At 39.6% G+C, this 11,767-nt stretch overlaps 1 protein-coding gene across 2 annotated transcripts; it reads right to left on the bottom strand.

Moving 5' to 3' along the window:
* Positions 1–7,041: 7,041 nt before the first annotated feature.
* LOC131243993 (uncharacterized) lies at positions 7,042–11,418 on the bottom strand. 2 transcript variants are annotated; one of them, XM_058243656.1, is made up of 5 exons: positions 11,130–11,418; positions 9,868–9,907; positions 9,574–9,734; positions 8,751–9,491; positions 7,042–7,074 (listed from the first exon to the last, which is right to left on the bottom strand). In XM_058243656.1, exons 1-5 carry the CDS (start codon positions 11,346–11,348, stop codon positions 7,057–7,059), a joined length of 1,179 nt encoding a protein of 392 aa, XP_058099639.1. In that variant the 5' UTR covers positions 11,349–11,418; the 3' UTR covers positions 7,042–7,056. The 2 variants fall into 2 exon arrangements, with proteins under 2 accessions (XP_058099639.1, XP_058099640.1); XM_058243657.1 differs by lacking the exon at positions 7,042–7,074 and adding an exon at positions 7,827–7,966.
* Between the last annotated feature and the right edge of the window lie 349 nt (positions 11,419–11,767).

Genomic DNA, 11,767 nt, shown 5'->3' with positions numbered 1-11,767 from the left:
AGGAATCTTTAGGTGGAAGCCAGCGGACTAGAATAGTCTACAACACCTGTGTTTTACGCAGCTCGTGAAGCACTCAAACTCTGTGGGGCCCACCGTGTTGTATATGTAAAATCGACTCCGTCCACCAGTGAGAAGACTTATTTTCACCGTTCATAGAGAATATAAACCCCATGAAAATCTCACATGAGCAGATCCAGTGGGACAACGTAAATTTGTGTCTAGAACCTCTAATTCATTTTGTGTAGGCCGAGTGGCCCGTCTAACAGTTAAATCAGGCTGATTTTTGGATATTCCATTCCTCCTTGTGAGCCACACTTAATGAACGTATTTGATGAAATAGATACATCACTGTGGCCACGAACAGAAACCTATGGTTGTCGTTCTATCCTTATTGTTTCATGTGGTGTGGCCCACCGGAATGGTTTATCTAAGCTGACTTTTAGACCCATCTCCTATCATTGAGGAGCGGACCTCACAGACGGAGTGGAGTGGATTTCACATGGTAAGCAAACAGGCTTTCTTGGACAGGTGCAAGACATCTCCAATCGGTTTACCAAATAATGGTGGACGATTAGGAATTAGAAATAGGTGTTTTTGATTTTATTTTTTTGGAGAGATGGAATTATAAAATGCTCTCATGGAATATTTTTCTTTTACAAAGTAGTAAAAGTAGTAAGTTGTGGGTCTCACATGGTACCTTGGTCATGACACCTGTAAAACATTACGCCTATCAAATCATCGGATGGCCTGCACTTAAATAGGAATATTTTAAATAGTGCATATAATTTTTATAGCTGGGCCACTTTATAGCTGGATTCACCGTATATTTTATAGGTGTATATGATTTTTTAACGTGTTGTATGTGAGTTGGATGTATGGCCAACCTTCGATGCGGACCATTCATTGTATGGACCCCTCCTTTGACGTGGGTTGCCCATTCTACAGGACCCACCTTAGATGTGGGCCATTTTTCATTAAGCTCAACCTTTAATGTGCACCATTTATTATATAGGACTTACTTTTGATGTTGGTCATCTATCAAGTGGGTTCCACCATTAATGTTATTGTCATCATGTGGAGCCCACCTTTGATCTGGACCGTCCATCATGTGAGCCCCCATCTTTGATGTTGGCCATCCATTATGCAGAGCCCGGCTTAGATATGGGTCACTCATCATTAGAATTGACCTTTGGTGTGGACCGGTCATATAGGCTCCACCTTTAAAATGTGTTGGCCATGATATCCACCATGAGGGGCCCACCTTTTATGTGAATTGTCTACCGTGTGAGCTCCACTATCAATGCGAACGGTGGCCTCCTTTAATATCGATCATGAGAGAGAACCTCATTTGACATGTTCCATGAGATTGAAGTAGAAAAGTCATTTTAAAAATATTTTAAAAAACTATTATGAAGATAAGTAACTTTTAATTATCATAATGCTTATTAAACTAACTTAAATAAAAAAAGATAAATTACTTAACATAAGTTAAAAGTTACTTATTTAGTCGTATCCATACTGACATTCAATGGACGCGTTTGATGAAAGAAACATGTCATTGTAGCTGCAAACAAAAACTTAAAGTTGGCGTATCGATGTTGTTTCATGTGGTGGGACCCACCTAAGTAGGCAGCTTATCTAAGTTGAGTTTTAGTCCCAGGCCGTAGCATTGAATAGTGCGACTCATGGATGGAGTGGATGTCACGTGGTATGCAAACAAGCTTGGCGTTCTACACCTGTGTGTAAAACAGATGTTGCAAGGATGTTGTTCCCAATCCAGCAAATGTAAGCTTTTTTGGCACACCCTTTTCACACGTGGCTACATGGACACGTGTAAGACATCCAATCTATTTTACCAAATAATGCTGGCCGATTAGGAATTAGATATAGATGCTTTTTGAGAGATGGAATTATAAAATGCTCTCATGTAAATTATTATTTTTTAATCTTTTACAAAGATCCGAGTGTGGTAAGTTGTGGGGCCTAAACCGGTACCTTGGTCTTAAGACCTAAGAAACATTAGGCTATCAAATCATTAGATGGCCTACACTTGAATAGGAATATTTTAAACGGTGTATATAATTTCTATAGCTGGGCCCACCTTATGATTGGATTCACCCTAATTGTATTTTTATTACTGTATATAATTTGTTAGTGTGTATACGTACCAGTTGGATGTAACATGTTTGGCTTTTGAGTCATAATCTATTTACAGGTTAATAGATTGTGTGTCTGGCGGCCTATAAATTGTTTACAATGTATAAAATATGTAATCATACTATAAAGCTTGGGTGGTAAACCTTTAAAAATCCACAAAATCACATAAGGACTTATTTTTTTATTTATTTATTTTTAATATTCTAAGAGAGCATTAAAACATACACACACTAGATAGATTGGTTGATCTCCATTCATCATGGGCCCACAAATCATGAATATATATCAACAATCGTATTCTACTGTGTATAATGCCTGGTTTCATATTATAGGTAGAAACTATAATCTATTTACTGGCTGTAAAGCCTTTACAGGCAAATAGATGCATCCAAACAATCTTTGTAATCGGACTACCTGTAATCTTTTTACAACTTAAAGACCTTAGGCATCCAAACAACCCATAATATAATTTCATTTATAAAAAATCACTATTGGGGAGTGTTTATTCGTTGGGGGCACTATTTTGTAAAAATCAAATTCAAGAAGAAATTTTTTGATTGAAAATCCATTTTTTGAAAAACCGAATTAAATATGTTTGTCTTTGATTAAAATGAGTTTTATTTATTTGTTTATTAAAATTTTGAAGCCATTTAAAAGATAGGCATAGATGAAATGTGGAAAATTTTATTGAGATGATTAATTTATAGATAGATTATTTAGAAGTAAGTGAAAGTTGCAGCCTGTGATATTAACTCACTATTTGATTGCTCATGTATATAGAAATTCTAACAATTTTAATGTTTTTATTTTAGTCTCATATGCAGTCATTTTTCTAAGTTGAAGTTGTTGGGGGACGTGGAAGCATACAAAGATAAATTGAGTGAAATAATCCAATTATACCAAATAAGCACAACGCAAACACTCCAAATTTAACATGGAAAAACTCTTACGGGAAAAAACCACAGTGCAAAGGGACATATATTACTATGAAAGTAGAAAATTATAAGAATAGAGAGATTACCCAATTCGAACAACCTCAAATCAACCCAAGCTACACCCTTGAAACTCTAGAACAAATTAGAAAGCTCTAAATTTACCTCCTAATTCTGATTACACCCCAATATATAGTCTTTGGAAGAATCACAATCGAAATAGAAAACAAATCCTGTAAAATCGCAACTCCGCGAAAAACTGCGTGGATTCATTCGATGTCACCGAAACTTATCTTTCGATAACATCGATGTCATGCCGATGGCATCGAACTAATACGTAAATAGTACAAAGATAAGACATGAAAATCGGATCTTCTTCAATTGCATCGATGTCATTGATCCATATTTGATGGCATCGAAAAAGTACTTAGATCAACAACCAACTGGAGAGAATCTAAAAATTCTTGATGAGATCGAACACTGTTTGATGGCATCAACTGGTGCTCGATGGCATTTTTGAATGATTTAATAGTTTAAAAAAAAAAATCATTCTTTCCCACTAACAACTCATATGTATAGGATATCGGATTCATGCAAAAGGTGTGACAGACCGTGATATGATGATCACTTGGAATGAAAAATCAGACTGATCCACTCGATTGGTGGGAAACAAAATAGAAAAGGAACGGATAGCTGGCATGCCCAATAAGTGGATCGGCCAGATTTTAGTATCATGTGATCACTATGGTGTGACCCACCTAAAACCTTACAAATGTGACAAGTTGCACCGATTCAAAATAGCTGTCATTGATTAGCCACCGCATGGGATCATTCTTTGAAACGTTTGGACTAGGGGTGCACATCGAACCGGTAGAACCATGGAACCAGACCGGAACTGATCAAACGGTCTGGTTTGCTTCGATTATAGATTGCACTAGTTTCTGTTTCGGTTTTAAAAATTCAAGAATCGTTGGATACAATTCGGTTCCGGTTTAGGGGCATGTAGAATCGAACCGAACTATGAACCGAACCGTTGATCTGAACCGTGGATCCAAACCGTGGGTCCCAAATGTTTGTAGAATTAGCAACCCATGTGTCTACCTACCACATATAATATGCTTTGGTGTGTGGATAGAGGCTTTCGACAATACACATGGGTTTTCAATTATAACTATTAGTCCTATGCATTACTAATCAAACCATTTTTTAGCTCTAAATTCCTTCCATATTGGAAGGTTGCAGCCAATAATCAGTCCCATTGTTCAGGCTCATATTGCAAGGTTGCAGCCACTGGTATTAAGACTTCTTTTGGGGTGAGTTTACTATGGTATATCCTTCCTTGTTCCTTCATTTCATGACTGCGGTTCAATGATCCAAACCCTTTAATTGATAGGCCTTACAACTGATGGGATAACCCAAAAAGGAGAAAAAATTAGAATATCTCAACCTTTTATTATCTAGTTAATTTTCCTTTGGAAATGAATTGTCTCCTTCTTAACCTTTATTTCATTGATGAGATCTTCCAATCTTGAACACATCTTTGAGTTTCACTCATATGTGAGGCACATTGCACCCCATTGGGTCGGATTTGGACCGTTACTACATTCATTTTCCTTACAATTCATTTGCAAGGCATGATCAAAATGATACTATTCCCCTTCAAAAGTCCTACTTTTTTTAGGGGTGGAAAAAATAGTTAAGTGGCCTAGATTACCTCATTGTGGCCACGGTAATTAGATTTGGGAATGCACATATATGGGCATAAAATTGATCCATGGAACATAATTTGTTGAATCTAATAGTCCCTTGCTCTGAAAGTCTTTTAACTATGACTTGAAAAATGCAAATAGTGATGTGTGTGGGTTTTTTCATTGGTTTTCCTTCCGTGCGAAACTTATTGAATTGTCTCATTATATGGACATATCTAAAACTTCTCAGGGGTCATTTGGCAACATGGATTTGGATTCTAATTCAAAATTACAAATCCTAGATTTTTAAACATGGATGTACAATGGATGTAAATGTATCTCATACCAAGTGGGCTGGATTTTTAAAAGCCCGGTACCGTGGAATAGATCTGGAACTGAACCGGTTTTCATAGTCCGGTTCCGGTTTCACCCCAGAATTAGACCGACTCGATGACGCAGGGATGAACATGATGAGGATAACTACTCCGAATCCACAAAGCTTCTCTGGACTCCTCACAGAGACTTCTTGAATCCACGAGGAAAGAAAGCAGAAAATAGAAATAACTTCTAATAAATTCAAAATTGATTAATTAATTAATAAAAACGAGTTCACAACCCTTTAAATAGGGGTACCAAGAATGAGAAAGAAATTAGAATCAAACTACAACTAAAACTCCTAGAATTCGCGACTTACTATAAATAAAAAACTTACTATTTATAGACGGTCGTGATGTCTACTAGTGCGCAAGGTTTTCGGCCAAAAATAGTAAGTGTCCTATTTGGCTTCACCAAACCGTTCTCTGCGTTGGACGCAACTCATAAAGCCCGACGGATGAAGAATTATAATCAAACTAAAACTTACTATTTATAGTAAAAACGAAATTAAAACGGGGAAACGACCGTCGATCAAGGGGTATTTCACAAATCCGGGTTGCATAACCCCGCATAGCCGGGTTGGTTAGCTAAAGTAGCTCGTTGTACCCCAAAATCATATATTTTATGCCTGATAACTCATTCCGGATTGTGAGATACACCCGATCTAAGGTCCAACTGTCTGGATCACTTCTATTGTCGACTGGGCCTTTTCTAATCCATCTTGGCCATGAAACTGTTCGCGACCCGCTCTACATCACCCGACCTGTATGCACCCCTAGTTTGGACTGAAGATCACATTGAACCTTTGTGTGGGATCAACAGGGAAGCAGACTGCGTCCTGCCCCTGCCTGGACAGACCGGCTCCAGGCAAAGAAAGAAAACACTCGTCCATTGATCTGCCTAACTAACTACTATGGGAGTGAAAAAGAGCTGATCACCTCTTTAATGTCCAGTTCAAATGGCTTACTCGGTTTTCTCTGAGGTTTGATGCATGATGTCCTTAACCAAGGGAATGTCTCCCTTTTATAAGAAAAGTTGGTTATGATGCAGGTAAGGCCTATCCATATCACATCTAATCAGAGAGATTATGTATGCCCACATGATGGGTTTTTACTGCAAAATTCCTCCCGAATTAACATTTTACCAAATAATGCTCCAACGAAGTTGCTTTTTGAGGAACAAAACTGACTTCATCCAATTTTTTTATGAAGTTGATACTTGTGTATAATATTCAAGCCATCCAACATCTACATCCCACCACGGGTCATTGCATGACTAAAAAAAATGCCCATCAAATCATCAAATGGGCTATACTTGAATTTACCCACCTAGTAGTGGCTGCCCACAGTCGGCCCCATGGGCCCATATTCAACACTCGGACAATGCGTTGCCTGAGGCAACCCAGCAAAGTTAAGGAATAACTATATAACTGAAGAAAACTTGGAAGTAATCCACCTGTTTCATGGTGGACCATCCGATGAGTGGAGCAGCCTGATTTCTTTGCCAAAACATCCTCAAGGCCATTGGATCCACCAGGTGGACAGCTTGGATATGCACAGGTTTGCCACAATGGCACATGTGGTTGATTGTATGCAGGTAGGCTAACCAGAACTACATACGTATTTTATGTCTGGTTGTAACTTTATACCGAGGTACAATCACATGCACCCCAGCTGGATGGGAAGTTACTTTCAACCACTTCTCACGTGTATGACATCTGACCCTGCACATAAGGTGGGCGGGCCATGAAGATAACATGGCATAGAAGATCAGGCCAGTGGCCCGGTGATCAGGCTGGCTACACCATTCAAAAGCAATGGATGGAGTAAACCTGACAACAGGTGAACTCGAGGAACATTGTGCCCCAACAGAGATGATTGAACCAGCCTTTCGGTGCCAGGTGATCATGGAGGTGGAGCTACCTTATGCACAAATTGCATTAGACACTGCATACGTAAAATGCATTGGCATGCCAGCTGACTAATTGTCCACAGGTGATACTCGAATGTAGAAGATAAGGAATGCACAGAAACATAACTAACAAGCATATCATGATTCACTAACATCATGGTATTTCGGACTATGGCAGGAAATAAAACAATGCACACCACCACAAGCAAATGATAAGGTGATGAACTACCTACTGAAATTGAAATGAGAAAAGGAAAAAAACAGAAAAAAAAAAGAAAAGAATAGAGAAATAAAGCAAATGAAGCATGATGACACGATGGATTAGTCATCCCTCCGTGATATGAGTTCGATTGATTAGTGATATTGAAGCGCATGTTCTGATTTCTAGAATAAATTAGGTGAAGTCAATCTCATATTGTTGCAGTTCAAAAAGAATCTGTAAGAATCCTGAATCTTCAAGCCTCTGGCTTGGTACGAGAGTATCTTATACAAACCATCATCATTATACAGACCAACAACAGCCGCATTACAGAAGACATTAGAAATTGCTGCAAGCTCCAACACTCTCCCAATGTCAAGAAAGTGTGGCACAGAATTACAGAAGGATGATTACACTAATATGAGAGGAAAGGTTGCCTCTGCTGCTATGGATATAAACGAGTGCTTTTGTTCGTTGCGCAGTTCAATTGAGTTGCTGATTCTTAAGGAAACCCAGGTTAAAGAAGAGCTTCTGCACCAGTTTACCAGCCCAGTGCATGTCATTCGTTAAAACGCCAACTGCTGGGAGTTGGTGGTTGGGTTCCTCAGACAAATGAGGTTGCTCTTCTGGCCTGTGACCAGAGCCCGCTTCCTCAGGTCCACCATCGGATGCCATTTCTTCAGGCCCTTTATCATTCAGTTTTTCTTCAAGCACAACATTGTAAGTCATCAGGGTTTCCTCCTTGGGGAGGCTACCATTAGATGTCTCATGCATTTGCTTCCCGGATAGCTGGTTTTACAGTTATGCGATACATGGAAAGGAAAGGGAGAAAAGGATGTCAACATATGCATTGTGAATGGAATGCATGCTGTCATGGATGGATTTCTTTCTTTCATTTTCTTCTTCTTTAGGTACACAACTCATGCTATATCCTTTTGATAAATTAAAACCAGAAACTTGTCTCTCCTTTTTTTTTCTCAAGGAGGTGCTTGCAAGCGGTTTGTTACTTTGAATATCTGAAGAAGATGAATTAAACACAAACGCCTATGGTAGTTCAACAAGGCGACTTGCAGAACTGTTATCTGTTATGAAATGGTGACAGTTCTCCAATTTATGATGCCCACATCAATTTCAATCTTGTTGAGAAAAGAATGGACTTGGACAATCTATGATAACCAGACATTTCATTTCAACAAAGATGCAGGATCCAAGACCACTATAGTATTCACATGTTGCATTACAACAAGAAACACCCTGGCCATTATCATCTGCACATTGTAGATATTGATGAAAACTGTAGTTCCGACAATGACCAGAGATGTATCTGTTTTATCAGTGGTAGGAAAGATTGAAAGAAACAAACACACACAAACAAAAAGCTCTGCCATATCTATAGTTCACTTGGGCTAAAGGGAGTGCCATGGGAAGTCAATCGCTTGTTAAGGAAACGAACTCGAAAATGAAAACCTTGCCTCTTCAGATGGTTACCTCAGGTGTGTCACGGTTGGTAGCTTCATCAGCTGCAACAGAAGCGTCGGTGACCATGCGATTTGTGACTTCTTTAAAAAATGCTTCCTCAGTTGATGAAATTGGAGCAGGAGTAGGGGTCAAGCCAGGAACTAGAACAGGACCTCCATGGCTAATTGGGCTCTTAGCATCTTCCACCCTAATCCAGTTCTCATTGTTTACAGCTCTGATATTGCTTCCTGCTACATGCTCTACGAGGTTTGGTTCCCTGGTCAAGTTAGCCATCGATTCTTGGTTTGGTTCCTCAGTTGATGAAATTGGAGCAGGAGTAGCGGTCAAGCCAGGAACTAGAACAGGACCTCCATGGCTAATTGGGATCTTAGCATCTTCCACACTTATCCAGTTCTCATTGTTTACAGCTCCGATATTGCTTCCTGCTACATGCTCTACGAGGTTTGGTTCCCTGGTCAAGTTAGCCATCGATTCTTGGTTTGGTTCCTTGGTCAAGTTAGCCATGGATTCTTCTGCCAAGTTAACCAGTAACTCTCCTGTTGCATTAGCCTCTGATACATCTATCAGATCAGCCAGTGGTTCCTCTGTTACTTTCTGAAGGTCTGCATATTCCCAGTCTTCAAAAATGATGATTGTATTCTCAGTTTCCCAAGTCTGGAAACACCGGTCTGGGCCGGGCTGCCATAGGATCTCTCCGTTGATTCCTTTGAGTATGAACTTGAACTGGATTGTTTTCCCAATAGGAATATCCTATTAAAAAACACAAACCCAATGATGTCAGGAATTGCAGAGAAATAATCTAGGCTTATTTTGTGTTTGAATTCCTTCTTACCAGTCCAATAGTCCAGACATGGCCTTCCGACCAATCCAGCAGTATAGCATTTGCTGGGTCCCACAAGCCAAAAATGGGATCATCCCCAGTGAGAAAAAACTGCTCGCCGAATTGACATGCCCTCTGCAACTCGAATTTCACATGAACAGTTTTTGATTGATCTGATGAATCACCAGCATTAAAATTAAATGATCAGATAATCAGGGAGATCAGAGGCATTAACATTTTATGATCAGATAATTAGGACGGAAGAATGAAATTCCACATAATTGGGGGATTAGAATAAAAACGTACGGCTCAGCTGGGTCTGTGTTTCCACGTTCTCTGAATCTACCTGCATTAGTAAATTTTCAGAAGTTCAAACCCATATTTAATCATGATTAAATTTCAATAACACATTTAATTGCAGAATGATTTCTGGCAGAAGGATTGTTCCATCCAAAAGATCACCTGCTCAGGTGTGTTTAGTTGCACCAACTGTCATGAAATTTGCACCAGATTAGGTTGCTTAATCATTAAATATCATGAAATTTCATGATATTTGCTGCAACCAAATGCACCCTTAAGCAACAAGTCAATTCCCGATATTCATAACACAAAAAAGAAAACAAATAAATCTCAGAAATTACAGAGCCGAAAACACAATACAGACCATTGATAATTGAAAAAAGAATATGAAACTTTAAAAGGAAGAAAAGGAAACAAACAGAAAGATCCGGAGACACTAAAAACAAGACATCAGGAGAGAGAGAGAGAGAGAGAGAGAGAGAGAGAGAGAGAGAGAGAGAGAGAGAGAGAGAGAGAGAGAGAGAGAGAACTCTATTAAGCAATCAAGAATCAAGATCTCTGAGGTCCAAAACATGAAGAGGAGAAATGACTCTATTAAACAATCAAGAATCAAGAACTCACAGAGAGAGAGAGAGAGAGAGAGAGAGAGAGAGAGAGAGAGAGAGAGAGAGCGTGATTAGGAGACATGACGATATTAAGCAATCAAGAATCAAGAACTCTGAGGTCCAAAACGTGAAGAGGAGAAATGACTCTATTAAGCAATCAAGATTCAAGAACTCAGAGAGAGAGAGAGAGAGAGAGAGAGAGAGAGAGAGAGAGAGACCACAAACGGTCCAAAACATGAAGAGGAGAAATGAAACTCTAAGAAATCAAGAACTGAAATCAGAACTATATAGACTAGTTCAAAACCCTAAAACGACAAGATCGGCCAGAAGGGATGAAAAGAAGCAGCAGAAAGCACGATCCCTTTCTAAAAAGATTGTAACAGAAAAAGGCAAGATCTCTAAAAACTACAAAAATCAATAACACAAGAAAAGAAGCTTAAAAAACGCTACAAGACCGAGAACAAAAAGCGACATCTCAGAAATACACGATTCACTCTAATTTCTCCCAAAAAATAAGAACAGAACCAGAAATTACAGAATCGAAAATGCCAAAACGATCGCAAGAAATCAAGAAAAAGAAATTGAAAGCTGGTGGAGATTACAGAATCAAGACAGAGAAACGAGCAACACAAGTTCAAGAGAGAGAAGGAACGAAACTAGTACCTCAGCTGGCGCAGACAGAGAAGACGACGATCTGATCGGCTTCTGTAGCAGGAAAATCGACTGTCGGTATATGGAAAAACCGGAATCGAGCTTCAGGGATCGGACAAATCGAATCTCAGCAGGTCCGAGAAGACGAGCTTTGCAAAACGAAGCTCCGTTCCTTCCGTAGGAGCTACTAGCGATGATCTTCTTCGAGCAAGAACTCGTTAGGGCATCCATCGATGCCTCTGCAAATCTCTCTCTCTCTCTCTCTCTGTCTTGTTGTTGTTTTGTGTATATCAGGTTGTAGTGGCTGAGATGGATTTATATAACCGAGGCGACGAGAGAGGGCTCCCGCCTACGGTTCCGATTGCCTCCACGTTTCAGGAGGGAGTTTGGATGCGCGGGGAAACTGTTGTGAAGATCGGGGGGAGTGAGTGGAGAATCACTGAGGTGGAGGATTTCTTGCCTGCCACGTGGCTTTTCTGTTAGGATTGCCAAGCTCTCCTCGGCAACTGTTCCGTTCGCCGCGCGATGTACGTTAGGAAACAAGAATCGAGGAACGAACTGACAGTCGACTGGTATGGGTGCGAATTTGGCATACGTGTGAGAGATCAATACCGTTCATGAATATTGCTTAAGACTGTTGGGATATCCCG

Source organism: Magnolia sinica, chromosome 4, assembly GCF_029962835.1.
Source record: "Magnolia sinica isolate HGM2019 chromosome 4, MsV1, whole genome shotgun sequence".
Lineage (NCBI taxonomy): Eukaryota > Viridiplantae > Streptophyta > Magnoliopsida > Magnoliales > Magnoliaceae > Magnolia > Magnolia sinica.
Note: the sequence above shows the minus strand (reverse complement) of the source record. Positions and strands in the feature narration are given on the sequence as shown.